The sequence below is a fragment of the Eretmochelys imbricata genome, chromosome 5 (assembly GCF_965152235.1).
Source record: "Eretmochelys imbricata isolate rEreImb1 chromosome 5, rEreImb1.hap1, whole genome shotgun sequence".
NCBI classification, from domain to species: domain Eukaryota; kingdom Metazoa; phylum Chordata; order Testudines; family Cheloniidae; genus Eretmochelys; species Eretmochelys imbricata.
This window is the reverse complement of record NC_135576.1, coordinates 70,255,093-70,282,745: the sequence shown is the minus strand read 5'-3', so window position 1 is coordinate 70,282,745 and position 27,653 is coordinate 70,255,093. Positions and strand designations below refer to the sequence as shown.

General features: G+C 46.5%; 2 protein-coding genes across 2 annotated transcripts in view; one reads left to right on the top strand and one right to left on the bottom strand.

The window, feature by feature from the left end:
* SLC25A46 (solute carrier family 25 member 46) overlaps positions 1-2,395 on the bottom strand; it is a 39,755-nt gene extending 37,360 nt beyond the window's left edge. The window contains exon 1 of the mRNA XM_077817305.1: positions 2,047-2,395. Within this exon, the coding sequence (XP_077673431.1) occupies positions 2,047-2,308 (262 nt within the window). The 5' untranslated portion in view covers positions 2,309-2,395. The remainder of the gene's footprint in view (positions 1-2,046) is intronic.
* Positions 2,396-6,212: 3,817 nt separating this feature from the next.
* The window catches only part of TMEM232 (transmembrane protein 232), a 142,159-nt gene continuing 120,718 nt past the window's right edge, over positions 6,213-27,653 (top strand). The window contains exon 1 of the mRNA XM_077818018.1: positions 6,213-6,352. The gene's annotated coding sequence lies outside the window, so the exon portion shown is untranslated. The remainder of the gene's footprint in view (positions 6,353-27,653) is intronic.

Sequence of the window (27,653 nt, the reverse complement as noted above, 5' to 3'; positions counted from 1 at the left end):
TAATAAACAAAGTTTTCTTTTATCTTATGTTCAAGTTTTGAAGTCAAAATACAAGAGTGAACAACTAGTTTGTATAGATTTGAGGCAAAACTGGGTTTAAGATATGTAACATCTCCTAAAAGAGGACACTTTGTCTAGGTATTTAATGTATATAGTACCTATCACTGTGGTATCATGAGCAGAAGATCAACTACTTTATGAAGCATGTCTGATGTTATAAAATACTTCAGACATTCAGTAAGAGTTTTAGAATAAGAGGGAATAAGTAGAAAATAAACAAAAAAATTTACATAATCTGATTATATGCAATGTGAACAGAAAAAAATGAACTGAAAACGCTTGAAAAAAATAAACTTTCAGATGAGACGTGAAAATAAGTGATTCAATGAGATGGCACAATTGAGCAAAGTTGATTTCAAGAGGAGGGAACTCAAGTGTAAAAAACAAACAGTAATTGTGGTTAGACCAAGTAGGATGCCACACAGGTAGCTAATACTAGGCAACTGAAGAAAAGAGTGGGTTCATTAGGTAGTCTAGCATAGCCAAGGAGGCTTATAAAAAACAAGTTTTGAACTAGATTCTAAAGTAAATGGAGGAGGGGAGGCAGAAGAGTTCCAGAATAAGAGGGAAGTTGACATGCTTCTCAATTTGCTTGGCATTCTTAGCCCTGGTCTACACAGGGGGGGGGGGCGGGGGGGGGGAGGAGGAGAGGAGAAATCGTTCTAAGTTCCCCCGTCGATTCTGCCTGCCCCTCTCGTGGTGCTGGAGTACAGGAGTCAACGGGAGAGCGTTCGGAGGTTGATTTATTGCGTCTAGACTAGACACGACATATCGATCCCCGCTTGATTGATCGCTGCCCGCCGATCTGGCGGGTAGTGAAGACATACCTTTAGGCTTGGTCTACACTACCAACTTATGTCAGTATAACTACATCACTCCAGGGTGTGGAAAATCCACACCTGAGTGATGTAGTTTTACCAACCTAACCCCTGGTGCAAACAGTGCTATGTCCATGGGACAGTTTCTCCGGTTGACATAGCTATCTCCTCTTGGGGAGGTGGAGTACCTACACTGATGAGAGAACCTCTCCTGTCAAGTGTACGTAGTATCTTCACTAAGCACTAGAGCAGCGCAAGTGGAGACAAACCCTTGGTGTTTGTAAAGCCACAATCCTTTTCTACTCTGAATTGCTCCTCAAAACTTATTTCTGCTGTGTCACCATTTAGTGAGTTAATTCACCAGTCCAATGTATTTATTTAATGCAGCCATCCAAACACCTGCACTGCGTAAGCATGCAATCATATTTCTATAACCCTTGTCTCATCTGCCTTCCCCCTTATCTCCCAGCTGGTGTGCTCCATGTGAGATTAGACCAGTGGTTCTCAAACTGGGGATTGTGACCCCAAAGTGGGCCTGGCATCACCAGGACTGGCTTAGACTCACTGTGGCCCAGGGCCAAAGCTGGAGGGTTTCAGCCCTGGGCGACAGGTCTCAGGTTACAGGCCCCCTGCCTAGGACTGAAGACCTTGGGCTTCAGCTTTGACCCCTCCCAAAGCAGTGGGGCTCAGGCTTTCGTGTCCACTCTCCCCCCTTGTGGTGTAGAAATTTTTGTTGACACAAGGGGGTCATGGTGCAATGAAGTTTGAGAACCCTTGGGTTAGACCATAAGCTCTTTGGGGGCAGGGACTCATTTATACTATCTGACACGGATACGTTTGACTGTTGATCCTCTAACATTATAACAGGAGCTGGGATGTGGGGAATCCCCTGCCTCCTAGGACAAGGAGCAGATGGATTATTTTGTATCTATTTTCCTTTACTTGGGACTGTTGATAAACCAGAACACACACAAAAAGAATCAGGGAGACACCCTAATAAAGATCCATCTCTACCTCTGTTGTTCCTTTACCCCCTCGCCCTGCGCTGCCCCCGCCCTGAGTCCAGCTCCGGCCCCTCTCCCCCCGCCAGGACCGCCCCGCCATCTCATCAGCCCCCAAGCCCAGCTCCGCCGTCTCACCCCGCCCCGGCCGGCTGGGGTCCCCTTACCGGAGCTGGAGCCGGGGCCCGCGGGGTACGGTTCGTCGTTGAGACCAACTCCCCCGAGGGGAGTCCCGGCCGGGCCGGCCCCGTACTGCGGGGTCCTCTCCCCCCAGTGCAGGTTGCGGCTGCCCGGGATGTCGGGGGGGCTGGAGACCCAGTGGCTCAGGTCCGAGGCGGAGCTGTAGGGCTTGGCCCCGGGGCCCGGCTCCTCCCGGCCGCCCACCCTGTAGCCCAACCCATCGAAGCCCTCGGGGCGCCGCGGCTGCATCGGGGGGCGTGACAGGGGCGCGGGCGCCTGCAAACTCCTGCGAACAGCAGCGATACAGGAACCCGCTGCTGGCGCCGCTCAGTATCTACTTCCGGGTCGGAACCGGAATCCGACGCCCTGAAGCCAGGCAGCGGTCTTTGAGCGTCACATGACCGTGGAGCCGGGTGCTGGGCTCTGATAGGCCAATAGGCATCCCCCACCCGGCCGCCCGCCGCTCTGGTGTCCTGCTGGTCTCGGCGGGGCGGGGGTGTAGGTGGCAGTGTCGCTCTCCCTGGGTGGGTGGTGGGTGTCTGCCCGTTCTCTTGGCTGTGTCGGGGGCGGTGTCACAGTCTCTCTGCCCCTCTCAGGGGCCGGGCAAGGCAGTAGAGGCCTTGGGCGTGCTTGGGAGTCAGCGCCAACCCAGCCACCAGTGTAGACGGGCAAAGATAGATTTGCAGCGGTTGTGCTCCCCCTCTTTTCCAGCAGGTTTAAATTCCAGCTTCCTTTTCCCCCGTTGCGGGTTGTTGCCCTGTAGCTGATCATTGCTGGCTCAATCCCAGACAAAGACAAAGCCTAAGGAGCCTCTCTACCCTATTGCAGACAGGGTAACCTGGTGTTCTGGTTTTTATAGGGACAGTCCTGACCATAGAATCATAGAATATCAGGGTTGGAAGGGACCTCAGGAGGTCATCTAGTCCAACCCCTTGCTCAAAGCAGGACCAATCCCCAACTAAATCAACTTTGTCAAACGTGACCTTAAAAATATCTAAGGAAGGAGAGTCCACCACCTCCCTAGGTAACGAATTCCAGTGTTTCACCACCCTCCTAGTGAAAAAGTTTTTCCTAATATCCAACCTAAACCTCCCCCACTGCAACTTGAGACCATTACTTCTTGTTCTGTCATCAGCTACCACTGAGATATTTGGGGCTTTTTCTTATATAGGTACCTCCTGTCCCAATTTTTCACACTTGCTATTTGGTCACCCTACAGACAGCTTCACATAAGAACAGCCATACTGGGTCAGATCAAAGGTCCATTTAGCCTAGTAGCTTATCTTCTGAGAGTGGCCAATGCCAGGTGCTTCAGAGGGAATGGACAGTACAGGTAATCATAAAGTGATCCGTCCCTTAGGCACCAATTCTGTGCATGCTCTGGGGCTGGAACACCTACAGGGAAATATTAGTGGGTGCTCTGCACCCACCGGTAACCAAGCTCCCCCCTCTTCACCTCCTCCCCCACCACCTGAGTGTGCTCCGTTCCCGCTCCTCCTCCTCCCTCCCAGCACTTCCCGCATGCCCCGCTGCCTAACAGCTGTTTGGCAAAATGAAAAAATGCTTTCTTGGCTTTAGCTGGCATATGTTGGGGACAAGCTAGAACCAGTCAGAAACAGTCTGTGCCAACCTTAGCTACTAAACTTGTTTGATCACTCACTCTCAGATATTTAGGAGGTAGTTTTTAGTTGGAAGATAAGGGCAAAAGGCTAAGTATCAGTGACAATGGGCAAATGGGATTGGTAATGTAATACACCGCTCATGATATTACATGGGTATCTTGCACTTTCAGAGTTATTAATGATGGTTGTGTCCTCAAGGCAGTGTGGTAAATTTGTAATAGGCTTGCCCCAAAATGTCATCGAAGCTGAAAATGTGCAATGTGATGTGATGATGAAGGTGCTTACAGTCTAGTATTATCTGTTCATATCAATAAAACTGAACAAAGATATATTATTGCTGGCTTTTTGTTACCGGATTAGTCACAGATAGGGAGTAGCCAGGAAAAAAACAACCACTGAGAAAAAACAAAACAAAAAAACATGCTGGTGACAAAATAATGGAATGGCTGGGGGTACCCCCAAGAAAATATTTATTTTAAACATTTCCATGCAACCACATGATGGACAGAAGAATTTAGATGAGCATTTCCTTGCCCATGTAAAGGTAAGGAGGCTGCAGACAAAGTGAAAGGTCACCACCCAATTTGTTAAGACCTCTTTGTTAGTGACAAAGGCCTGACACACATGTCACAGGAAAACTTTTGGAACATGAATCTTAAAATAACATGGGATTCATTTTTGAAGCACACCCATTTTCAATCGTTTCCGTCTCATGCCTCAGTCTGCCCGATTTCTGCAATTTGTAACAACAACGATTAATAAGGAGACATGACAGCAGGTCTGGGCAGAATGAGGGCTGCATTCCCTCCAACAGGAGTGTGCCAAAGAGCAGCTGAAAGGGGGAAAGAGCTTGCCAAGCTGGTGTGGCGCTGGGGGGAGGGGGGAGTGAGCAACTTCAGAACCCCCTGACATGTTGGGGGAGGTGGGAAAACTGGATTGAGCCCCCTGTCAAGGTTCCTCCCCCACTCTGAACTCTAGGGTACAGATGTGGGGACCTGCATGAAAATCTCCTAAGCTTACTTTTACCAGCTTAGGTTAAAACTTCCCCAAGTTACAAACTAATTTTATCCTTTGTCCTTGGAATATCCACTGCCACCACCAAACTCTAACTGGGTTTACTGGGAAACGTAGTTTGGACACGTCTTTCCCCCCAAAATCCTCCCAACCCTTGCACCCCACTTCCTGGGAAAGGTTTGGTAAAAATCCTCACCAATTTGCATAGGTGACCACAGACCCTAACCCTTGGATCTGAGAACAATGAAAAAGCATTCAGTTTTCTTACAAGAAGACTTTTAATAGAAATAGAAGTAAACAGAAGTAAATAAATCACCTCTGTAAAATCAGGATGGTAGATACCTTACAGGGTAATTAGATTCAAAACATAGAGAATCCCTCTAGGCAAAACCTTAAGTTACAAAAAAGACACAGGGACAGAAACAGTCATTCTATTCAGCACAGTTCTTTTCCCAGCCATTTAAAGAAACCATAATCTAACACATACCTAGCTAGATTACTTACTAAAAGTTCTAAGACTCCATTCCTGTTCTATCCCCGGCAAAAGCAGCATATAGACAGACACAGACCCTTTCTTTCTCTCCATCCTCCCAGCTTTTGAAAGTATCTTGTCTCCTCATTGGTCATTTTGGTGAGGTGCCAGCGAGGTTACCTTTAGCATCTTAACCCTTTACAGGTGAGAGGATTTTTCTTCTGGCCAGGAGGGATTTTAAAGGGGTTTACCCTTCCCTTTATATTTATGACACCCTCAAACATGTGGTGTGTGTGTGTGGGGGGCAACTCTGAACCCAGCAGAGGAGAGAAGAATGTGTGCGAGGGATAGCTCACTGGTTTGAGCATTGGCCTGCTAAACCCAGGGTTGTGAGTTCAATCCCTGAGGGGACCATTTAGGGATCTGGGGCAAAAATTGGGGATTAGCCCTGCTGTGAGCAGGGGGTTGGACTAGATGACCTCCTGAGGTCCCTTCCAATCCTGATATTCTATGATCCTATGAAGCAGAGGAACCTCGGCTGGTAGACAATCGCCACCTCACCTGGGTGTCCCCTCCTACAGTCTCTAACCGCTGGCCAGGTGCAATCCCAGCCCCCGCCTGTCTCTCCCAGCTTTCTTCCTGCCTGCTCCCCTGCTGAGCCAGGCCCTTCTTCCTGCCCTGGCGCTGCACGGTCCCCCCCGCCCCGCACAAGGGGAGCGCGCGCAGGGAGTTTCAATCTCCACTGGCCACCCGGCCTCCAGCTCCCGTTTGCAGCCGCCGGGCTGGTTGCTGCCTCCGGCCGGAAGCGCCTCCTCCCCCGTCACAATGGGCTGGGAGCCAGCCCGACCGCGTCCTGAGCAACCGCCCCGGCGGCGGCGCCCGAGCAGCGGCCGGGGGCCTGGGAGGCGAGTCGCCCTGGCGCGGTGCTGAGGGACGCTCCGGCCTCCACTCCCGTCACCCTCAGGTAAGCGGGAGCAGGCGCTGAGGCCAGGCGCTGGGTGCCCTGACGGAGGCACGAGAATGCCTCTAAAACGTCGGAGGTTCACGGATTGCCTCGAGCCCCCCCCCGGGCCCCATCACCCCTGCTCCGGAACGCACAGTGCACCTCGGATACTCTCCTGGCCTTGCCATCTCCTTTCCTCTCCCGGGCCTGCCAAGAATAGGCTGACTTCTCAATCCCTTCAGGTATCCCTGTTACTTGCTCTCCATTTTGCTATTTCCAGAAGGCTATTATCATGCTAAGGAACCTGTTAAATCGAGTGACAAAGACAAGTGAATTCCCTTTATGGTTAATTTTCATCTCCCTAAGCCAAATTATACCACAGCTTTCAAGGAAAGATATTTGTTAGTTAATGTGGAATGACTTCATAAAGAAACCCTAGACATCACTGATATTATTTCTGACAACTTCCCAGTGTTTTCACATTGCTTGTAAAGCTGCATAAATACAACCTGCCGTCACTCCTGGCTCTCTTTGACTAACTCACACACACTCTCTCTCAAACAATCGCTTTCCCAACTCACACACACCCTCTCTCGAACAATCCCTTTTCCAATGACAGTTAGAATAAACTACTCCTCTGTTTCTTCCTTAAGCTCCCTATCCTGTAAACATGAATTTGCATCACTTTGCACATGTGAGTAGTCCCATTGAAGCCAAAGGGATTGACTCTTCATGAATTATGAGCATAAAGCTATGCACGTGCTTAAGTATTTGCGGTAAACCCTGATCCTACCAAGACTTATCCACTTGTTTCAGAGTAGCAGCCGTGTTAGTCTGTATTCGCAAAAAGAAAAGGAGGACTTGTGGCACCTTAGAGACTAACAGATTTATTTGAGCATAAGCTTTCGTGAGCCCTTTTCTTTATCCATTTGTATAACTTTATGTCAGAGGTGAGCAAACTTTTTGGCCCGACGGCCACATTGGGGAATAGAAATTGTATGGCAGGCCATGAATACTCACAAAATTGGGGTTGGGGTGTCGGAGAGGGTGAGGGCTCTGGTTGGGGGTGCGGGCTTTGGGGTGGGGGTGGGGATGAGGAGTTTGGGATGTAGCAGGGTGCTCTGGGCTGGGACCGAGGGGTGCGGGAAGGGGTGGAGGTTCCAGCTGGGGTTACGGGCTCTGGGGTGGGGCTGGGGATAAGAGGTTTGGGGTGCAGGAGGGTGCTCCAGGCTGGGATTGAGGGGTCTGGAGAGCGGGAGGGGGATCAGGGCTGGGGCAGGGGGCTGGGGCCTGGGGAGAGGGTCAGGGGTGCAGGCTCCAAGCGGCGCTTACCTCAAGCGGCTCCCGGAAGCAGCGGCATGTCCCTCTATGACTCCTACGCGGAGGCACGGCCAGGCATCTCTGCATGCTGCCCCATCTGCAGGCTCTGCCCCTGCAACTCCCGTTGGAGTGCAGGAGGGGGCCATTGGAGTTGGAGCGGGACCATGCCACAGCTTCTGGGAGCCGGGGGGAGTAGCCCCCAGCTAGAGCGCCAGAGTGGGGCCATGCCACGGCTTCCGGAAGCCACGTGGTGCAGCCCCAACCCTGCGCCTCGGCAGGGCTAAGCCACGTGGTGCAGCGTCCGACACAGCGCCCCGGCCGGAGCGCTGGAGCGGGCCCGAGCCGCGTGGTGTGGCCCCTGACCCAGAGCCCTGGACGGAGCGCTGGAGCAGGGCCTAGCCGTGTGGTCCGGCCCGCAGCCCAGCACCCCGGTCGGAGTGGGACTGAGCCATGTGGTGCGGCTGTCGACCCCACTCTCCAGCGGGAGCTGGCGGGCCAGCTTAAAACGGTTTGCAGGCTGTAGTTTGCCCACACCTGCTTTATGTGCTGCAAGTGGTCCATTGATTTCAGTGAGATTACTCAGTGTGTAAAGTAAATTTTGCAAGAGCAGAGCCTTTGGTCCTGATCCGGCAAACATTTAGGATTGTGCTTAGTACCATGAGCAGTTCCAATGATTTCAATGGGACTAGTCAAGGTAGTAAAGTTAAGCAAATGACTGAATGTTTGTGTATTCAGAGCTGTAGACTGTAAATTCTGCAGGAGTCACTTCAGCGTGTATCTTGTACAACGCTTGGCCTATTATCAACACTTAATGAATAATAAATAATCATAATGGGAAACAAAATGATACTGTAGAAAATTTCTATAAATAAGCCAAGATATTTTCATTCCTGTCACTTTATTAGAGGGACATCACAAGCTAAAATAATGCATTTTTTTAACCTACTCTGATTATAAGTAACACCTGAAGACTTGATTCTGCAAACACTTATGCACATGCTTAACTTTAGTACTGTAAATCAGTGGGATAACTCGTGGTAGTAAAATTAACATGTGTGTATAAGTATTTGCGGAATCAGGGCCTAAATGATTACTATCAATGAAAGATACTGAAGAAAAAAATATTTTTCTCAATATTTTGAGTTTGTTTACTATATGTGCTTGACAGCACATTAGGTATGTCTACACTGCAATTAAAAACCCATGGCTGGCCTTTGCCAGCGGACTCAGGATTGTGGGGCTCTGGCTGTGGGCAGTGATGAGCTGCCAAAATCTTAACAACGGGTTCCCTCCTCACCCCACGAGGGGGTCGTTGCCCACCCCCGCCCCCTGGGACTCCTGCCCCATCCAACCCCCCCGCGTTCCTTTATGCCCCCTCCCCAGGACCCCTGTCCCATCCATCCCCCTCCCCTGTCCCCTGACTGCCCCCAGAACCGGGCAGGAGGGTCTCGTGGGCCACCGTAGTGGGTGCCCACCCCACCTCTAAGAGCCAGAGACACCTACAGGGGGGCGAGGTGGGGAGTCCCGGAGGTGCTTACCTGGGGCAGCTCCCAGGGAGCATCCCGCAGGTCCCTCTGGCTCCTAGGGGCAGGGGAGCATAGCTGGGGGGGAGCAAGGGGAGCAGCCGCTCCCTCACTGATCACATCAAAAGTGGCGCCTTAGGCTCCGACTCCCTGGGTGCTCCGGGGCGGGAGCACCCATAGGGAAAATTTGGCGGGTGCACAGCACCCACCGGCAGCTCTCCGCCCCACCTCCGGCCACAGCTCACCTTACCTCCGCTCCACCTCCACCCCTGAATACACCGCCCTGCTCTGCTTCTCCTCCCCCTGGCTTCCCACGATCAGCCGTTCGGTGGGAAGCCAGGGAGGGCTGAGAAGCAGGCGGTGGCTTCCCGCTCAGGCCCAGGGAGGTGGAGGTGAACTGGGGCAGGGAGCGGTTCCCCTGTGTGCCCCCCTCCCCGGGTTACCTGCGTGGGTGGCCCTCCTCGCGCTCCCCCACCCCAGCTCACCTCCGCCTCCCTGGGCCTGAGCAGGAAGCCGTGGCCTCCCCCAGCCTCCCGCGTGAACAGCTGATTCGCAGGAAGCCGGGGGGGGGGGGGCGGAGAAGCAGGGGAGGGCGGCGCGGCGCGTTCAGGGGAGGAGGCGGAGGCAGAGCGGAGGTGAGCTGGGGCCGGGGTTGGGGCGTGGAGCTGTCAGTGGGTGCTCTGCACCCACCAAATTTTTCCCTTGGGTGCTCCAGGGCTGGAGCACTTATGGAGTCAGCACCTAAGGCGCCACTTTTGGCCGGTTAAATTTAGAAGCCCTTTTAGAACCGGTTGTCCCTCGCGGAACAACCGGTTCTAAAAGGGCTTCTAAGTTTAACAACCGGTTCTAGTGAACCGGTGCGAACTGGCTCCAGCTCACCACTGGCTGTGGGGCTATTTAATTGCAATGTAGAATTGGGCTGCAGCGTAGACTCTGGGACCCTCTCACCTCGCAGACATGCAAGCAATTGGGCCTAAATTTGTTTCCTCTTTCTCTCACTGTTCAACTGATGCTTTTACAAAGGAATGGACTGTTTTTACAGATCTAGCGCCAAGTGTCCAGCTTATTCAAGGCATTATGCAGGTTTATAAAGGTGAGCAATCTGATGGTTGAATATCCATGAATACTCTAAAATGATAGAAAAAAATAGATCATTGAGTATTATGGAGAGCAGAACTTGGCCCGGTGGGATTGCCTGGATTGAAGCTGGGACAATTTTGCCTATTATTTGCTGTAGATCAGCAGTTATTTATGCTGTATCTTTTTGTAATTTTATGGTTGTGTAGTTTTCAACATTGTGATTCTAGCTACATGGGCTAGAAACTGTCTTGCCTGGGGTCCCTAGAGAGTTGTCCTCTGCAGCTGTAAATATCCCAAGTGACAAGGCCATCGCTACTTCCCTTCTATAGCCTAACTACATCTCAGTGGATCAATTTTTTTCCCTTTCTCAGGAGAAAAAAAATGGCAAGAATACAGAGGAGGAAAATATGTGAGGTTCCCTCCAGATCTGTTTGTCAGGAGGTAAAATGGGGCAGGAGGGAGAGTGGGGTTTGCAAGGTTACGACTCCTCAGATTGAGATGGAAGCTTTTCCTCCAGATACTGTGGTTCTCCCAAGATCCCCAAGAGGCACAGGGCTGTCTAAACAGAGGATCTTGGAGCCACTGCAGAAGACAATACACTATACACAATGTAAGGAGGAGTCCTGAACTGGCTGCGAGATTAAATAGATGGATTTATATCGGGGTCGACAACCTTTCAGAAGTCTTCATTTATTCACTCTAATTTAAGGTTTCGCGTGCCAGTAATACATTTTAACGTTTTTTAGAAGGTCTCTCTCTCTATAAGTCTATATATTATATAACTAAACTATTGTCATATGTAAAGTAAGCAAGGTTTTCAAAATGTTTAAGAAGCTTCATTTAAAATTAAATTAAAATGCTGATCTTACACCTCCGGCCTGCTCAGCCCGCTGCCAGCCTGGGGTTCTGGTCACCTAGGCTGGCAGCGGGCTGAGTGGGGCCTGCGGCCGGGACCCCAGCTGGCAAGGGGCCAGCAGCCAGAACCCCAGACCGGCAGCGGGCTGAGTGGGGCTCAGTCTGGGGTTCCATCCGCCGGCTCCTGCCAGCCAGGGTCCCGGCTGCTGGCTCCGCTTAGCCTGCTGCCGGTCTGGGATCCTGGCCCTGCCCACACAGAGTGGGTACCTTCCTTCTTCCTTGTTCTAGCCCATTCTCTTCCTCTCTCTGTGCACTGAGCTGACGGTGGGAGTGCACTGAGCACAGGGCTGGGGGTGAAGGAGCAGGCTGGGGGTTGGGGTGTAGGGTCTGGCCAGGAGCTAGAATGAAGGAGGGGGCTCAGGGATGGGGCAGGTGGTTGGGGTGTGGAGTGCTTACCTGGGCAGCTCCCATTTGGTGCGAGGGGTGCAGGTGGGAATGTGGGGGGGTGCAGGAGCTCCTGTTTGGTGCTCAGGATGGGGGTCGGAATGTGGGGGGTGCAAGACTCAGGGCATCGGGTGTGGGGGGCTGGGTATGTGTGGGGGGTGCAGGAGTCAGGTCAGAGGGCTGGGTATGTGTGTGGGGTGCAGGAGTCAGGGCAGGGAGCTGGGGGTGTGTGAGGAGGGTGCAGGAGTCATGGCGGGGGTGGGGGAGCTGGGTATGTGTGGGGGGTGCTGGAGTCAGGGCTGGGGTCATGGGGGGGTGCAGGGGTCATGGCAGAGGGCTGGGTGTGTGTGGGGGGTGCAGGGGTCAGGGCATGGGGTGTGGTGGGGCTGGGTATGTGTGGGGGTTGCAGGAGTCAGGGCAGAGGGCTGGGGGCGTGTGAGGAGGGTGCAGGAGTCAGGGCAGGGGGTGTGGGAGGGCTGGGTATGTGTGGGGGGTGCAGGAGTCAGGGCAGAGGGCTGGGTATGTGTGTGGGGTGCAGGAGTCAGGGCAGGGAGCTGGGGGTGTGTGAGGAGGGTGCAGGAGTCAGGGCATGGGGTGTGCGGGGGCTGGGTATGTGTGGGGGGTGCAGGAGTCAGGGCAGAGGGCTGGGGGTGTGTGAGGAGGGTGCAGGAGTCATGGTGGGGGTGGGGGAGCTGGGTATGTGTGGGGGGTGCTGGAGTCAGGGCTGGGGTCATGGGGGGGTGCAGGGGTCATGGCAGAGGGCTGGGTGTGTGTGGGGGGTGCAGGGGTCAGGGCATGGGGTGTGGTGGGGCTGGGTATGTGTGGGGGTTGCAGGAGTCAGGGCAGAGGGCTGGGGGCGTGTGAGGAGGGTGCAGGAGTCAGGGCAGGGGGTGTGGGAGGGCTGGGTATGTGGAGGGGGTGCTGGAGTCAGGGCAGAGGGCTGGGGGTGTGTGAGGGGGTGCAGGGGTCCGGGCAGAGGGCTGGGTTTGTCGGGGGAGGTGCAGGGGTCAGGGCCAGGGGCTGGGGTGTGTGCGTGGGGGGTTAGGGGTCAGAGCAGAGGGCTGGGGGTGTGGGCTAGGGTCGTGGGGGTGCTCCCAGCCCCCTGCCTAGAGCGGCTCACGGCAGGGGGCTGGAGGGGATATGCCCGATTCCACCCCCTTCCCCAAGGCCCCGTCCCCACCTCTTCTCCGCCTCCTCCCCGGAGCAGCAAGTGCACTGCAGCTCCGCTTCTCCCTCTTGCTGGCAAGGGCCATCAGCTGATTGGCGGCAGGGAGGGAGAGGAGGGGCAGGAATCCAGCAAGCTGCGGGAAGAGGCAGGGGAGGGGAAACTTGCCTGCCCTGCAGCAGCAGCCGGCAGAACCAAGCTTCTTCATCCTGCCCCGCGGGGGGGCGGAGAAGTGCAGGCTGGGGCAGGCAGGATTTTTAATGGCATGCTGCTGCCTTCCGGGGTCCTGGCCCCGGTCCAGCTCAGCCCGCTGCCGGTCTGGGTTCGGCAGCGGGCTGAGCGGGGCTGGTGGCTGGGACCCAGCAGGCCGCAGTGTGTCATTAAAAATCGACTAGCGTGCCTTCTGTGGCACGCATGCCATAGGTTGCCGACCCCTGCTTTATATCTTTTCTATCTCTAACTTCTAAGATGTCATGCAAAGGTTATCTTAATTTTATTTGTAAATGTTATTTACTGTGTTTATTTCAACAAAAAATTATTTATGTAACAAAGGACATATTCTCATTTTACTGCACAGGGTAATTTACCATGCATAAAACTCATTAGTTTTAGTGGGGATTAGCATGTAAACTCCCCTTCCTCCTGCATCAGACTGATGATATACACCCTAAAGAGTGTGACACACAACAGCAGTGGCCAAGAAAAAACTGAATTAAAAAGCTGAGACTCATTCCTTAACTTCTTGGCTAGTTGCTCCTTGATGTTGCGCATATTACATTATAAATTAGATCATTCAGTATAGCAGTATGCCAGCATAACAGGCATGAAAGGGACAGGACAAGAATGGAGTATCAGACTGAATTTCCTGAATCTTGTTAATATTGGTCATTACAGTACTAGTTTTACAGGGTTAATTTGCTGGGTTTTTAACATATCCTTTTAGAAAATTGAAAATTGAAAACTTAGATAAGACAATTATGTAAATACATATATATGTGTTTTTCCATGTATTCAGGGATTTAGTCACATAGACCTTAACGAGCAAGCCCAGTGGTGGGGGGAGGGTCTATTTCCCTTTGCACACCAGTTTAGCAATGAAGACAGTCCCAGTTAACACCGGCTGATACAGAGGAGAATCAGAACCATTATGTTATATTATGTAAATAGAGTATATTGTAAGTTTAGGCGATTTAAAATGTTATTGGTGTGCTGAATAAGAAAGGTAGGGTACAAGGTATTTTGGCAGGAATGTTCAGACAGATCTCATGGGTAGCTTGGGGTGGAAACTATACCACAGTCATGCTTTTTACAACAGTAAAATAAATGATATAGTGATTGAAGTTTTAGTTGATGGGAGTCACAGAACCCGATTTAAAATTGTGGGTTTGCTGCTGGATCTTTCTGTAAGAAAAAAAGTATTTAGATTAATTTGGAATTAACATAGGGGAAATAGTGATGCAACATCACGACCATGAGAAAATTGGAAGTACTTTTCATAAATTCAGAGTAATCTGCTTTTTCCTTAGATAGTAGTGCTCATTCTCATTTCTTTATAACTGCAACTGGGTGAGATGGTTGGTAGACTACAGTTTTGAAAAGTTCTGGCTCCTGAATAGAGTTATATCAAGTTTGTTAACAACCATGTTTGCTGCAAAAGCTGGTCTTGAATTAGGTATTCAATAATATGCCAGTGCACCACTAATCATTCCATGTATTTACTTAGTTCAGTTTATTCATTGTATTTTAATACGTTTTGTGGTATAAAATAAAGGAAGAGATAAAATATTTTTGACTGAGAGTACTTGACTGTGGAACTAGCTACTGGAAGAGATGAAATTGAGCCAAAACCTTAATATGGAATCCAATGGAGAATATGGGAAATATTATAATGCCATTATATAAATCAAAGATAAGCCCTCACCTGGAATATTATATTCATTTTTGGTTACCTCATCTCAAGTGTTCAAAATGAGAAATGACTGCCTAGGAAGGAGTACTGTGGAAAGTGATCTGGGGGTCATAGTGGATCACAAGCTAAATATGAGTCAACAGTGTAACGCTGTTGCAAAAAAAGCAAACATCATTCTGGGATGTATTAACAGGAGCATTGTAAGCAAGACACAAGAAGTAATTCTTCCGCTCTACTCCTCGCTGATTAGGCCTCAACTGGAGTATTGTGTCCAGTTCTGGATGCCACATTTCAGGAAATATGTGGACAAATTGGAGAAAGTCCAGAGAAGAGCAACAAAAATGATTAAAGGTCTAGAGAACATGACCTATGAGGGAAGATTGAAAAAACTGGGTTTGTTTAGTCTGGAGAAGAGAAGACTGAGAGGGGACATGATAACAGTTTTCAAGTACATAAACGTTTGTTACAAGGAGGAGGGAGAAAAATTGCTTTTTGTCCTATTCTCAGGGGTTAAGAAGAACAGTGGGCTTAAATTGCAGCAAGGGCAGTTTAGGTTGGACATTAGAAAAAACTTCCTAACTGTCAGAGTGGTTAAGCACTGGAATAAATTGCCTAGGGAGGTTGTAGAATCTCCATCATTGGGGATTTTTAAGAGCAGGTTGGACAAATACCTGTCAGGGATGGTCTAGATAATACTTAATCCCGCTTTGAGTGCAGGGGACTGGACTAGATGACCTCTCGAGGTCCCTTCCAGTTCTATGATTCTATGGTTCTAGGGATATGGGCAAAAATAATTATTATGAGCATGGAAATGCTCATATAAATAGTCCCATTTGAAGAGAGACTGAAAATATTGGGAATATTCCCCTTAAAAGGAGATGAATGAATGGGGACACAAAAAAGATATACATAGCAATGAATGATATGGAGAAAGTAGCACAGGAACTTTTAGTCATTCTCTTTCATCATACAAATATAAGGGGATATTCAATGAAACTGAAAGGTGTCAAATCATACAATTGAGTCCAAAGGTTTAGCACAATTTAAAAAAAAGAATTGGATGTTTCTTGGAATAGCAAGTATATCTGGAGTCATAATAATAAATATTTGAAACAACACAACAACAAAAACAAACAAACAAACAAACACACCTAAAAACAACCATTTTGGAAGGTTTAAAAATCCTCATGTTTCAGAACACCAAAAAATCTTTAACTATTGGGGGTTAGTAGAAAATTTTCTCTGAAGGCAGGTTAGCTCATAATTGCCTGTTACAGGTTTTCTTACACCTTCCTCTGAAGCAGCTGGTATAGGCCACTGTTGGCGATAAAATACTGAGCTAGATGAACCATTGGTCTGATACAATACGGCAATTCCTATGTTCCTGATCAGTTTTTGAGTATGCTGCAATGCCTCACTATTAGATAAACTTTTCCACCAAAACTGCAATCTAATACTAATACACTCCCAAAAAACAAAATAAAATAAAAAGCAGAGTTGCTTAGAACCTCGGAGAGTTAACAAAGTAAATGCACTGTGAAATCAGCTATTGATAATTTCTGATTGGATGAGTTCCAGCTTACCATGTTCAGTACTTTGATGCTATAGTGATAGGTGGTATAGAAACACTTAAGGTAGACACCATTAAATTATCCATTTTACTATCGATATATCCTGGATAATATTACTGGGCCTGGTTTTCTCCTTGGAATATAAGAGATGGGCCTCTACTTGCCTGCTGCCCAGGATCTTCAGAGGAAGGTCCATGGCCCCATCAGAATACCAAGGTCTTCAGCAGAGGGCTTCTAGAAGCAGGGTATCACAGGGAGCTTGCCAGTGGCAGAATCTTCTTGAGGAAGCCTGTAGTAGATTTTGCTTTCCAGCAGAAAGATCTTGTTCAGGAACTGTCCAATGTGTATATATTTCTAGTATATCATAAAAATACATTAAGGTTCCTGTTAAAGAATGATGTCATGATTCAAAAAGGGTTTCTAATTTCATCCCATAGGTTTAAATTTTTCCTTTCTTTCAGTACCTCCCGCTATGCCATTATGCTTTTATAACCCAAGATGCAAACCCCACTTCTGTACACACATAATAGAAATTGAATTACTGCTATTGAACAGAAACCTTTCTAAGAGCTTATTCCCTTGGCTATAATGAGTGCTTAATTATTGATATATATGTGACTGAACACCATAAACACAGCTCACAAGAGAGAGCAGAAAAAGATTCTGGCAGTATAAATTCTTTTTCATCTAACCTGGTGAGAGAGGTTCAAGTTAAAATAGCAACGAGAACATATTTGAACTACAAAACTTATACATTACATGTTGCTAGATAACTTCCCTCTGTAACATTTCTTTCCATGTAGTGAGTCTCCAGTCTTTCTGGATGCTGATTTAGAAATCTATTACTGAGATCACAGATCAGTAAATGCCACTAGGTCCAAGACTATCCTCGATGGAAAATATATTAAAAGAAAAAAAATCACAAAACATCAGAGAATAAAAGGAATTATGAGCAGTAAGCAGCACGGGGTAAGAAAGAATACATTTTGCAAACCAAAGCTGATTTTTAAAAATAGGATAACAACAAAATTAACAGATGGGAGGGAAAGTGATAGTTCTGGATTTTTAGTAAAACCTTTCCTAATCTGTCTATACCTCAAAATACTGCAGATAGATTATTATCACAGCTTCTGCAGCTGAGGGATCCTTTAAAAATACTTAGCAATTCTGTAGCACCTTCTAGCCAAGGATCTCAAAATGCTTAACATGTATTAATGGAAGTAGCCTCACAACACTCCATGTTAGATAAGGTAGTTGGCTTGTAGGGAGAAACATTCTTCCTTGTTACTAGAAATACTATCATTGGAGCAGAATGTCTGCAGCAAGTATGATATATCATGGCTGCGACCAGAATTTCAAAAATATACTCTACACTTACTAGTCTAGGGACTAAAGGCTCAATCCAATACCCAGTGAAGTCAATGAGAATTTTTCCATTGATTTCTAGGAGTATTGGATCAGGCCCAAGGTCTCCTAGCCTGGCTGAATAAAAATCTATGCTTCTGTGACCCCTGCATCCTGCAATTTAAATGAACAAAACTGTTGTGTGTCGTATATTGTATACTGTATTTAATTATAATATATTATCAATCAACATTATATTTAGTATGTTTTTAATGTGTAAATTACCACAAGGATTCATTGAACAGTGAAACAAATATTCACTGAACGTATTTGGTGAATTTCGCTGGTTTTCATTTAATGTTTTAATCAAAGACTATTTGACCAGCTATAAATCAGGCTGTAAACAGCAAATAAAATATTTGTAGAATATATTATTGAATCAATATTGATAAAATTCATTCAATAATGCATTCATTGAGTACCATTAGGACATTACTACATCTCTCGCCTTTTTTTTTAAAAAATACCTTCTTTCCATAACTGGTTTCACTCTACTGTATCTTGCCTACAATAGATCATAGTGTTTGTTTCCTCAGTTGTCTTCAGTGCCCATTTCCTCTCTTCTTTTTCTCTTCCTCTACCCGCATATCTCCTTCCCTCTCTTTCTTTTTCCCTTCATTATGTTCTTTATCTTCTCGTATATATTTTGTCTTTTTTTTCTTTCACCAGTTTCTCTTCCTAAAATTACTCTTAACATTGTTGAACTTAATTATATTTACACCCATTTTAAGGCTTCTTTACACAGCATAAAGTTGCCTTAGAGTAATGAGAATTAGGTCTAAATTATTTATTTACTTCACAGTGGGTGCATTCTGGACCTGATCCAATGCCCATTGTAGTAATAGATTCACAGATTTTAAGGCCAGAAGGGACCATTAAATCATTTAGGGTATGTCTACACTACGAAATTAGGTCGAATTTATAGAAGTCAGTTTTTTAGAAATAGTTTTTAAATAGTCGATTGTGTGTGTCCCCACACAAAATGCTCTAAGTGCATTAACTCGGCAGAGTGCTTCCACAATACCGAGACTAGCATCGACTTCCGGAGTGTTGCACTGTGGGTAGGTATCCCACAGTTCCCACAGTCTCCGCTGCCCATTGGAATTCTGGGTTGAGATCCCAATGCCTGATGGGGCAAAAAACATTGTTGCGGGTGGTTCTGGGTACATGTCATCAGGCCCTCCTTCCCTCCCTCCCTCTGTGAAAGCAATGGCAGACAATCGTTTTGCGCCTTTTTTCCTGAGTTACCTGTGCAGATGCCATACCACGGCAAGCATGGAGCCCGCTCAGCTCACTGTCACCGTATGTCTCTTGGGTGCTGGCAGATGCAGTACTGCATTGCTACACAGCAGCAGCAACCCATTGCCTTGTGGCAGCAGACGGTACAATATGACTGGTAGCCGTCATCGTCATGTCCGAGGTGCTCCTGGCCACGTCGGCCAGGAGCGCCTGGGCAGACATGGGTGCAGGGATTACATTAGGAGTGACTCGACCAGGTCACTCTCTTTAGTCCTGCAGGCAGCCTATCATCTTTGGTGAGCAGGTAGGCAATATGGATGACTAGCAGTCCTATTGTACCATCTTTTGCCAGGCAAGCAGGAGATGAGGATGGCTAGCAGTCCTATTGTACCATCTTCTGCCGAGCAGCCAAGAGATGTGGATGGCTTGCAGTCCTTCTGCACTGTCTGCTGCCAGCCAAAGATGTAAAAGATAAATGGAGTGGATCAAAACAAGAAATAGACCAGATTTGTTTTGTACTCATTTGCTCCCCTCTCCCTCCGTGAAGTCCTGCCTGAAATACTCCTTGATGTAAAGCCACCCCCTTTGTTGATTTTAATTCCCTGTAAGCCAACCTGTAAGCCAAGTCGTCAGTCGCCCCTCCCTCCGTCAGAGCAACGGCAGACAATCGTTCCGCGCCTTTTTTCTGTGCGGACGCCATACCATGGCAAGCATGGAGCCCGCTCAGCTCACTTTGGCAATTAGGAGCACATTAACCACCACGCGCATAATCCAGAAGTATATGCAGCACCAGAACCTGGCAAAGCGATACCAGGTGAGTAGGCGACGTCAGTGCGGTGACGTGAGTGATGAGGACATGGACACAGACTTCTCTCAAAGCATGGGCCTTGCCAATGTGGGCATCATGGTGCTAACGGGGCCGGTTCATGCCATGGAACGCTGATTCTGGGCCCGGGAAACAAGCACAGACTGGTGGGACTGCATAGTGTTGCAGGTCTGGGACGATTCCCTGTGGCTGCGAAACTTTCGCATGCATGAGGGCACTTTCATGGAACTTTGTGACTTGCTTTCCCCTGCCCTGAAGCACAAGAATACAAAGATGAGAGCAGCCCTCACAGTTGAGAAGCGAGTGGCAATAGCCCTGTGGAAGCTTGCAACGCCAGACAGCTACCGGTCAGTCGGGAATCAATTTGGAGTGGGCACATCTACTGTGGGGGCTGCTGTGAGGCAAGTAGCCAAAGCAATCAAAGATCTGCAGATATCAAGGGTAGTGACCCTGGGAAATGTGCAGGTCATAGTGGATGGCTTTGCTGCAGTGGGATTCCCTAACTGTGGTGGGGCGATAGACGGAACCCATATCCCTATCTTGGCACTGGAGCACCAAGCTGGCGAGTACATAAACTACAAGGGGTACTTTTCAATAGTGCTGCAAGCACTGGTGGATCACAAGGGACTTTTCACCAACGTCAACGTGGGATGGCCGGGAAAGGTACATGAGGCTCGCATCTTCAGGAACTCTGGTCTGTTTCAAAAGCTGCAGGAAGGGACTTTATTCCCAGACCAGAAAATAACCATTGGGGATGTTGAAATGCCTATAGTTATGCTTGGGGACCCAGCCTACCCCTTAATGCCATGGCTCATGAAGCTGTACACAGGCAGCCTAGACATTGGATCAGTCAGGAGCTGTTTAACTACAGGCTGAGCAAGTGCAGAATGGTAGTAGAATGTGCATTTGTACGTTTAAAAGCACACTGGCGCAGTTTACTGACTCAGTTAGACCTCAGCGAAACCAATATTCCCACTGTTATTACTGCTTGCTGTGTGCTCCACAATATCTGTGAGAGTAAGTGGGAGACGTTTATGGCAGGGTGGGCGGTTGAGGCAAATCGCCTGGCTGCTGGTTTCACACAGCCAGACACCAGGGCGGTTAGAAGAGCATAGGAGGGCACGGTGCACATCAGAGAAGGTTTGAAAACCAGTTTCATGACTGGCCAGGCTACGGTGTGAAAGTTCTGTTTGTTTCTCCTTGATGAAACCCCCCACCCCTTGGTTCACTCTACTTCTCTGTAAGCTTACCACCCTTCCCACCTCCCTTCAATCAGCACTTGCAGAGGCAATAAAGTCATTGTTGCTTCACATTCATGCATTCTTTATTCATTCATCACACAAATAGGGGGATAACTACCAAGGTAGCCCAGGAGGGGTGGTGGAGGAGAGAAGCACCAGCAGGGGTGTTGGAGGAGGGAAGGACAAGGCCACACAGCACTTTAAAAGTTTACAATTTTAAAACTTATTGAATGCCAGCCTTCTGTTGCTTGGGCAATCCTCTGTGGTGGAGTGGCTGGGTGGCCGGAGGCCCCCCCACCGCATTCTTGGGCGTCTGGGTGAGGAGGCTATGGAACTTGGGGTGGAGGGTGGTTGATTACACAGGGGCTGTAGCGGCGGTCTGTGCTCCAGCTGCCTTTCCTGCAGCTCAACCATATGCTGGAGCATATTGGTTTGATCCTCCAGCAGCCTCAGCATTGAATCCTGCCTCCTCTCATCACGCTGCCGCCACCTTTGAGCTTCAGCCCCCTCTTCAGCCCACCACTTCTCCTCCCGGTCATTTTGTGCTTTCCTGCACTCTGACACTGTCTGCCTCCACGCATTCGTCTGTGCTCTGTCAGTGTGGGAGGACAGCATGAGCTCAGAGAACATTTCATCATGAGTGTGGTTTTTTTTTGCCTTCTAATCTTCGCTAGCCTCTGGGAAGGAGAAGATCCTGTGATCATTGAAACACATGCAGCTGGTGGAGAAAAAAAAGGGACAGTGGTATTTAAAAAGACACATTTTATAGAACAATGGGTACACTCTTTCAGGGTAAACCTTGCTGTTAACATTACATACATAGCACATGTGCTTTCGTTACAAGGTTGCATTTTGCCTCCCCCCAGCGTGTGGCTAGCCTCTCCCTCCTCCCCGTGGCTAACAGCAGGGAACATTTCTTTTCAGCCACAGGCAAACAGCCCAGCAGGAACGGGCATCTCTGAGTGTCCCCTTAAGAAAAGCACCCTATTTCAACCAGGTGACCATGAATGATCTCACTCTCCTGAGGATAACACAGAGAGATAAAGAACGGATGTTGTTTGAACGCCAGCAAACATGCTTTGTTCTACAGTGATTCCTGAGTATGTGCTACTGGCCTGGTGTGGTAAAGTGTCCTACCATGGAGGACGGAATAAGGCTGCCCTCCCCAGAAACCTTTTGCAAAGGCTTTGGGAGTATATCCAGAAGAGCCATGAATGCCAGGGCAAATTAATCATTAAACATGCTTGCTTTTAAACCATGTATAGTATTTTAAAAGGTACACTCACCAGAGGTCCCTTCTCCGCATGCTGGGTCCAGGAGGCAGCCTTGGGTGGGTTCGGGGGGTACTGGCTCCAGGTCCAGGGTGAGAAACAGTTCCTGGCTGTTGGGAAAACCGGTTTCTCTGCTTGCTTGCTGTGAGCTATCTACAACCTCATCATCATCTTCTTCTCATCCCCAAACCCTGCTTTCGTGTTGGCTCCATCTCCATTGAAGGAGTCAAACAACATGGCTGGGGTAGTGGTGACTGAACCCCCTAAAATGGCATGCAGCTCATCATAGAAGTGGCATGTTTGGGGCTCTGACCCGGAGCGGCCGTTCGCTTCTCTGGTTTTCTGGTAGGCTTGCCTCAGCTCCTTAAGTTTCACGTGGCACTGCTTCGGGTCCCTGTTATGGCCTCTGTCCTTCATGCCCTGGGAGATTTTGACAAATGTTTTGGTGTTTCGAAAACTGGAACGGAGTTCTGATAGCACGGATTCCTCTCCCCACACAGCGATCAGATCCCGTACCTCCCATTCGGTCCATGCTGGAGCTCTTTTGCGATTCTGGGACTCCATCATGGTCACCTCTGCTGATGAGCTTTGCATGGTCACCTGCAGCTTGCCACGGTGGCCAAACAGGACATTGAAATTCAAAAGTTTGCGGGCCTTTTCCTGTCTACCTGGCCAGTGCATCTGAGTTGAGAGTGTTGTCCAGAGTGGTCACAATGGAGCACTCTAGGATAGCTCCCGGAGGCCAATACTGTCGAATTGCGTCCACAGCACCCCAAATTCGACCAGGCAAGGCGGATTTAAGCACTAATCCCCTTGTCGGAGGTGGAGTACGGAAATCGATTTTAAGAGCCCATTAAGTCGAAAAAAAGGGCTTCATCGTGTGGACGGGTTAAGGGTTAAATCGATTAAATGCTGCTAAATTTGACCTCAACTCCTAGTGTAGACCAGGGCTTAGTTTGACTTCCTGAATAACACAGGCCATAGAATTTCACCCAGTTACCTCTGCATAGACCTTGTGTTTGACTAAAGAATATCCATTTTATATAAGCATTTTATTTGAATGGGCCCAGCTCACCAAGCAATTCAGTATTGCTCTGTATGACTGTATGTCCTCATAATTATTCACCAATCTGCCAATCTTTATCTCATCCACAAATTTTACCACCAGTGGTTTTACTTCCAGTTCACTGATAAAAATGCTGAGGAACGCTGCGCCTAGTACTGATCCCAGTGGAACCTCACTAAAAACCTGCTCAATTCAAGATGATTTCCCGTTGACAGTGGAATTTTGAGATGTCAGTTAGCCAGTTTTTTGTCCACTGAACATGCTTTATTGATATTGCATAATGCTAATTTTTTAATATGAATGTCATGCAGTACTAAATCAAACACCTTACAAAAGTCTAAGTATATTACATCTATGCAAATGAGTACTTGTGGCACCTTAGAGACTAACAAATTTATTTCAGCATAAGCTTTTGTGAGCTACAGCTCACCTCACGAAAGCTTATGCTCAAATAAATTTGTTAGTCTCTAAGGTGCCACAAGTACTCCTTTTCTTTTTGCGGATACAGACTAACACGGCTGCTACTCTGAAATACATCTATGCAGGTACCTTTATCAGCCAAACTTGTTATCTCATCCAGAAATATGGAATCAGGGGTTTTTGACAAGACCTCTTTTTTATAAAACCATGTTGGCTGACATTAATTAAATTCCAGCCCTTTAATTCTTTATTGATTGAATCCTGTATCAGCTTTTCCATAGTTTAGTCTGGGATTGATGTCAGCCTAACCAGTTTATAATTAGCAAGGTAATCCTGCTTGTCCGTTTTGAATATTGGCATGACATTAGAACTCTTCATGTCTTCTAGAATTTCCCCAGTACTTCAACATTTATTAAAAATTAACATTGACAGAAATCTCCTCAGCCAACTCTTTTAGGATTCTTTGGTGCAAGTTGTCCAAACTGCTGATTTATAAATGCTGTTTAACATCTCCCTTAGTTACTAATGGATTGGAAAATATTTATTATCATCATGTGCTTTGAGTACATTACCCTGATTTTATCCAAATACTGAATATAAATATTTATTGAACACATCTGTCTTTTCTGCATCATTAATAAGAATTTTACCATTTCCATCTAGTAAAGGGCTTATACCATTTTAGGATTTCGTTTGTTCCTGATATATATAAAAAAACCTCCTTTTCCTTAGATCTGTCACCCATGGATTTTTCTCTGATGTCTTTAGCTTCCCTTACTTATTTCTACATTTTATAACTTTTACCTTGTATTGATTGCTGTCTACTTCCCCTTTTTTCCATTTGTTCTTTATTATATATAATTTCCACTTGCGGCCTTCACTCTCTCTTTTAACCAGGATGCCCTTTTACCCAAAGTTTTCTTCTTTCTCAATTATGGAATTAAACCATTTTGGCCATCTAATAAATTCTTCAGCGGCTCTCAATTTTCATTTACACTCTTCTGTCTAATTTTTTTCTTCCAATCTATTTTGCTGATAATTCCTCAGCTGTAGAAATTAGCCATTTTGCAGTACCAAGTATATATGTTAGTGGTTGGGACTGCCCTCTTTTTGCCCATCCTGAATATAATCTGGTAATGACCTTACACAACCACCAAGTTCCAGTAGAGTGATCAATTCATTTTTATTCTTCTTAATGAGGTCCAATATAGAGATATCTCGCATGGGTGCAATACCTCTTTGTTAGAAAATTAACACCCATAATTTTTAGAAACTTTCTATTGACTGCAGTGGGTGTTGGATTCGGCCTTTTGTAAACTATCATTTTTATATTCTGATAAAGGACCTGGGATCAAATCTTGTCCCAGCTGGCACCATAACTAGAAGAAACATAATTAGAAGGATGCCTGTACATTCTTTGCCCTAGCAATCTTGTTAGGGTAAAACAGGATTCCAGAAGACAAGCTGGCACACTTTGATGCATTTTTGAGGTAGATTATACGTAGATGCCTGCTACCTGCTAACTAACACTGACTGGGATGGCTAAACACACTTCTCCAAGCCATAGATCCATTCCTCCTGGGGACATGATGCAGAGGCTTGCTCTTCCTCCCAGGACTCTCTTAAATGTGTGGCTTGCCTGACAATATGTGCAAGGACAAAAGGTTCTCTTTACAGCCTCTTTCCCACAGTTGCTCACCACTGCAGTAGCAAGCTGGCTTTAGCCTCATGTAGTTCATGCTGTAGCCTCTAAACAAAATTGAGAAAAGCTGGGGTACTGTGCTAAACTTAACACAAAATTTTTGGGTCACGGGTTTTGGGGTTTTTTTTAGTTTGTTTAAATTCTTCATGACTGGTTAATTTGTGTAAGAACCTTGAAGAGCAAAAGCCCTGTATGATTCATAAGGGTTATTTATTTTACTAGCCATTTTTGATTCATTTTCTGTCTTTATTAAAATTTTGATGTTAGTACATCTCACACTGACAGCATTTTGATAGTGTAATGATTTGCCTTGACATTGTTTACCATCATAATTTGCCTTAATAAGTGGCCTCAGCAGACTTGAATTGACAAATTCTTTATTTTCTTGACATTGTAATGCAGTATCAGGCAAGTTCTTTAAGAATATTTCATGAAGTAAAGACTGTTAAATCCTTGGAGGAAAAAAAAAGAATGAAAAGTGGAGGCTGTGCAGTTGTAAAATGTGTCTCTAAACTTAAAAATCTTAGTCATTGTCAAAAAGACAGTTCATACCAAAAGTTCTATGTTAATAATTGGTATTTAGTTACTTTTTAAAACAGCTCTAGCTTTAAAATAATAGTTTGAAGCTTAATCCAAAGTGGCTTTTCTGTATTGAAAAAGAATAACCTTTAAGGGAGAAATTTGCATTCCAGCTGAAGATCCTGTATGAAGTTTCTGCTCAATGCCATAAAAATAAGGCAGTTTATCAAGAGTTTATCAGTCTCAGTTTTTAACAGTCTCAGTTAAATTAAGTTAATTTTAACAGTCTCAGTTAAATTCTTCTGCATAAGTGAGTAGATAAATGACAATTTTTTTTCATTTATAATTTTCTTTTGGCTCACAGCTCTTTATATGGCAAAACATTCTAAATTTTGTGTGTATGTTATAAACATTTTCTGTACTTTAGGATTTGTATATTGAATATTTTATATTGATTAAGTTCTGCTATTAAACCCTTTTGTTGTTTTTTGTTTTAATGCAAAAAAAAAAAAGAAAGAAAAAAGAAAAAAAGAAACCCAAACCAACATTTAGCTAGCAGTCTTCACCTCAGCAGTCTTTAGTTAAAAATCATGATTTCTTTCTTTCTTTCTTTCTTTCTTTCTTTCTTTCTTTCTTTCTTTCTTTCTTTCTTTCTTTCTTTCTTTGTACTTATAAACAGGAGGAGCTGGTAGTTGGAGGTAAGTACACCTTAAACGGAAATTCAGTAACTGGCCAACCAAACTAAAAACCAAATAGAAAAGGAGTACTTGTGGCACCTTAGAGACTAACCAATTTATTTGAGCATAAGCTTTCTTGAGCTACAGCTCACTTTACGAAAGCTTATGCTCAAATAAATTGGTTAGTCTCTAAGGTGCCACAAATCCTCCTTTTCTTTTTGCGAATACAGACTAACACGGCTGCTACTCTAAAACCTAAAAACCAAATGCTACCTATTTACCTGCACTTACGGGAAAGTTTCAGCAGCAACTCAAGCAGTGGAACTTACACTATACTGCCTCCTCTCCAAAGAGAGAAAGATCTGTGTTTACAGTTCTGGCTGTGAATAAGGATTTCTACATGTATGTTTCTGCCAAATATGAACAGGGCATAGCCCATTCTCTATCAGTATATAACTTAACCACAACGGAGATGGGCCAGAAGAGGGCTGTATTTCTCCTTGTTTTCCTCCAAAATGTCACTGTGCTCAATCTTCACAAGATTTTCAGGTTTCTGTTTTTAGCTGCTGTCTTAATTCCCACCTCGACTCACCACTTATGAATCATTTTCTGGCTTGTCCTTCTCCACAGACTCACTCCCAACTCTGAGCTGTAAACTACTACCAGCCATGGTAGCTTGCTCTGGGCTACAGAATGTATCACTTCTGCTTCTGAGCACAATAACTCATTAGCTGCCTGCTCTTCCTGATTGTGTTAAGGTGTCTTGCCTGAATTTGGCCTAAGTTATTTGTGGCTATATGCTATATACACCTCTTTAAAATGAACAAAATAAAGTACATTGAGACAAAAAAACTGTATTAGAATATTGTTAATTGTTGGACTTAATCTGATAAAGCCATACAAAAAAATCAGTGTTACATCTATGGATAGGTTACATGTGGTTCTCCATCATGGGGACTACCTGTATATTGCTGGCTAGTGGGTGGTATTGGGCATGATTTGGTAAAAAGTGTGCTTCCAAAGGCTTGAATTTTATTGAAGTCACACATTTTTGCTCAATCAGGCCCCAAATGACCTGAAAACTTCAGATACAACAGAGATAGGGCTGAAAACATTTTTATGTCAGAGTTTCATACTTGAATTTTCTGTCTTCCATTGATTCAGTACAGATCCATGGATTTAATAGTTTAGTAGGATTAACAAGTGACACTGTTATATTATCTTTATCAGTTTCTATTATAAGTGAACCCTCACATTATTACAACTGTAATGCAATAGGTATTTGTGTTCTGTGCATATGAACAGATCTCT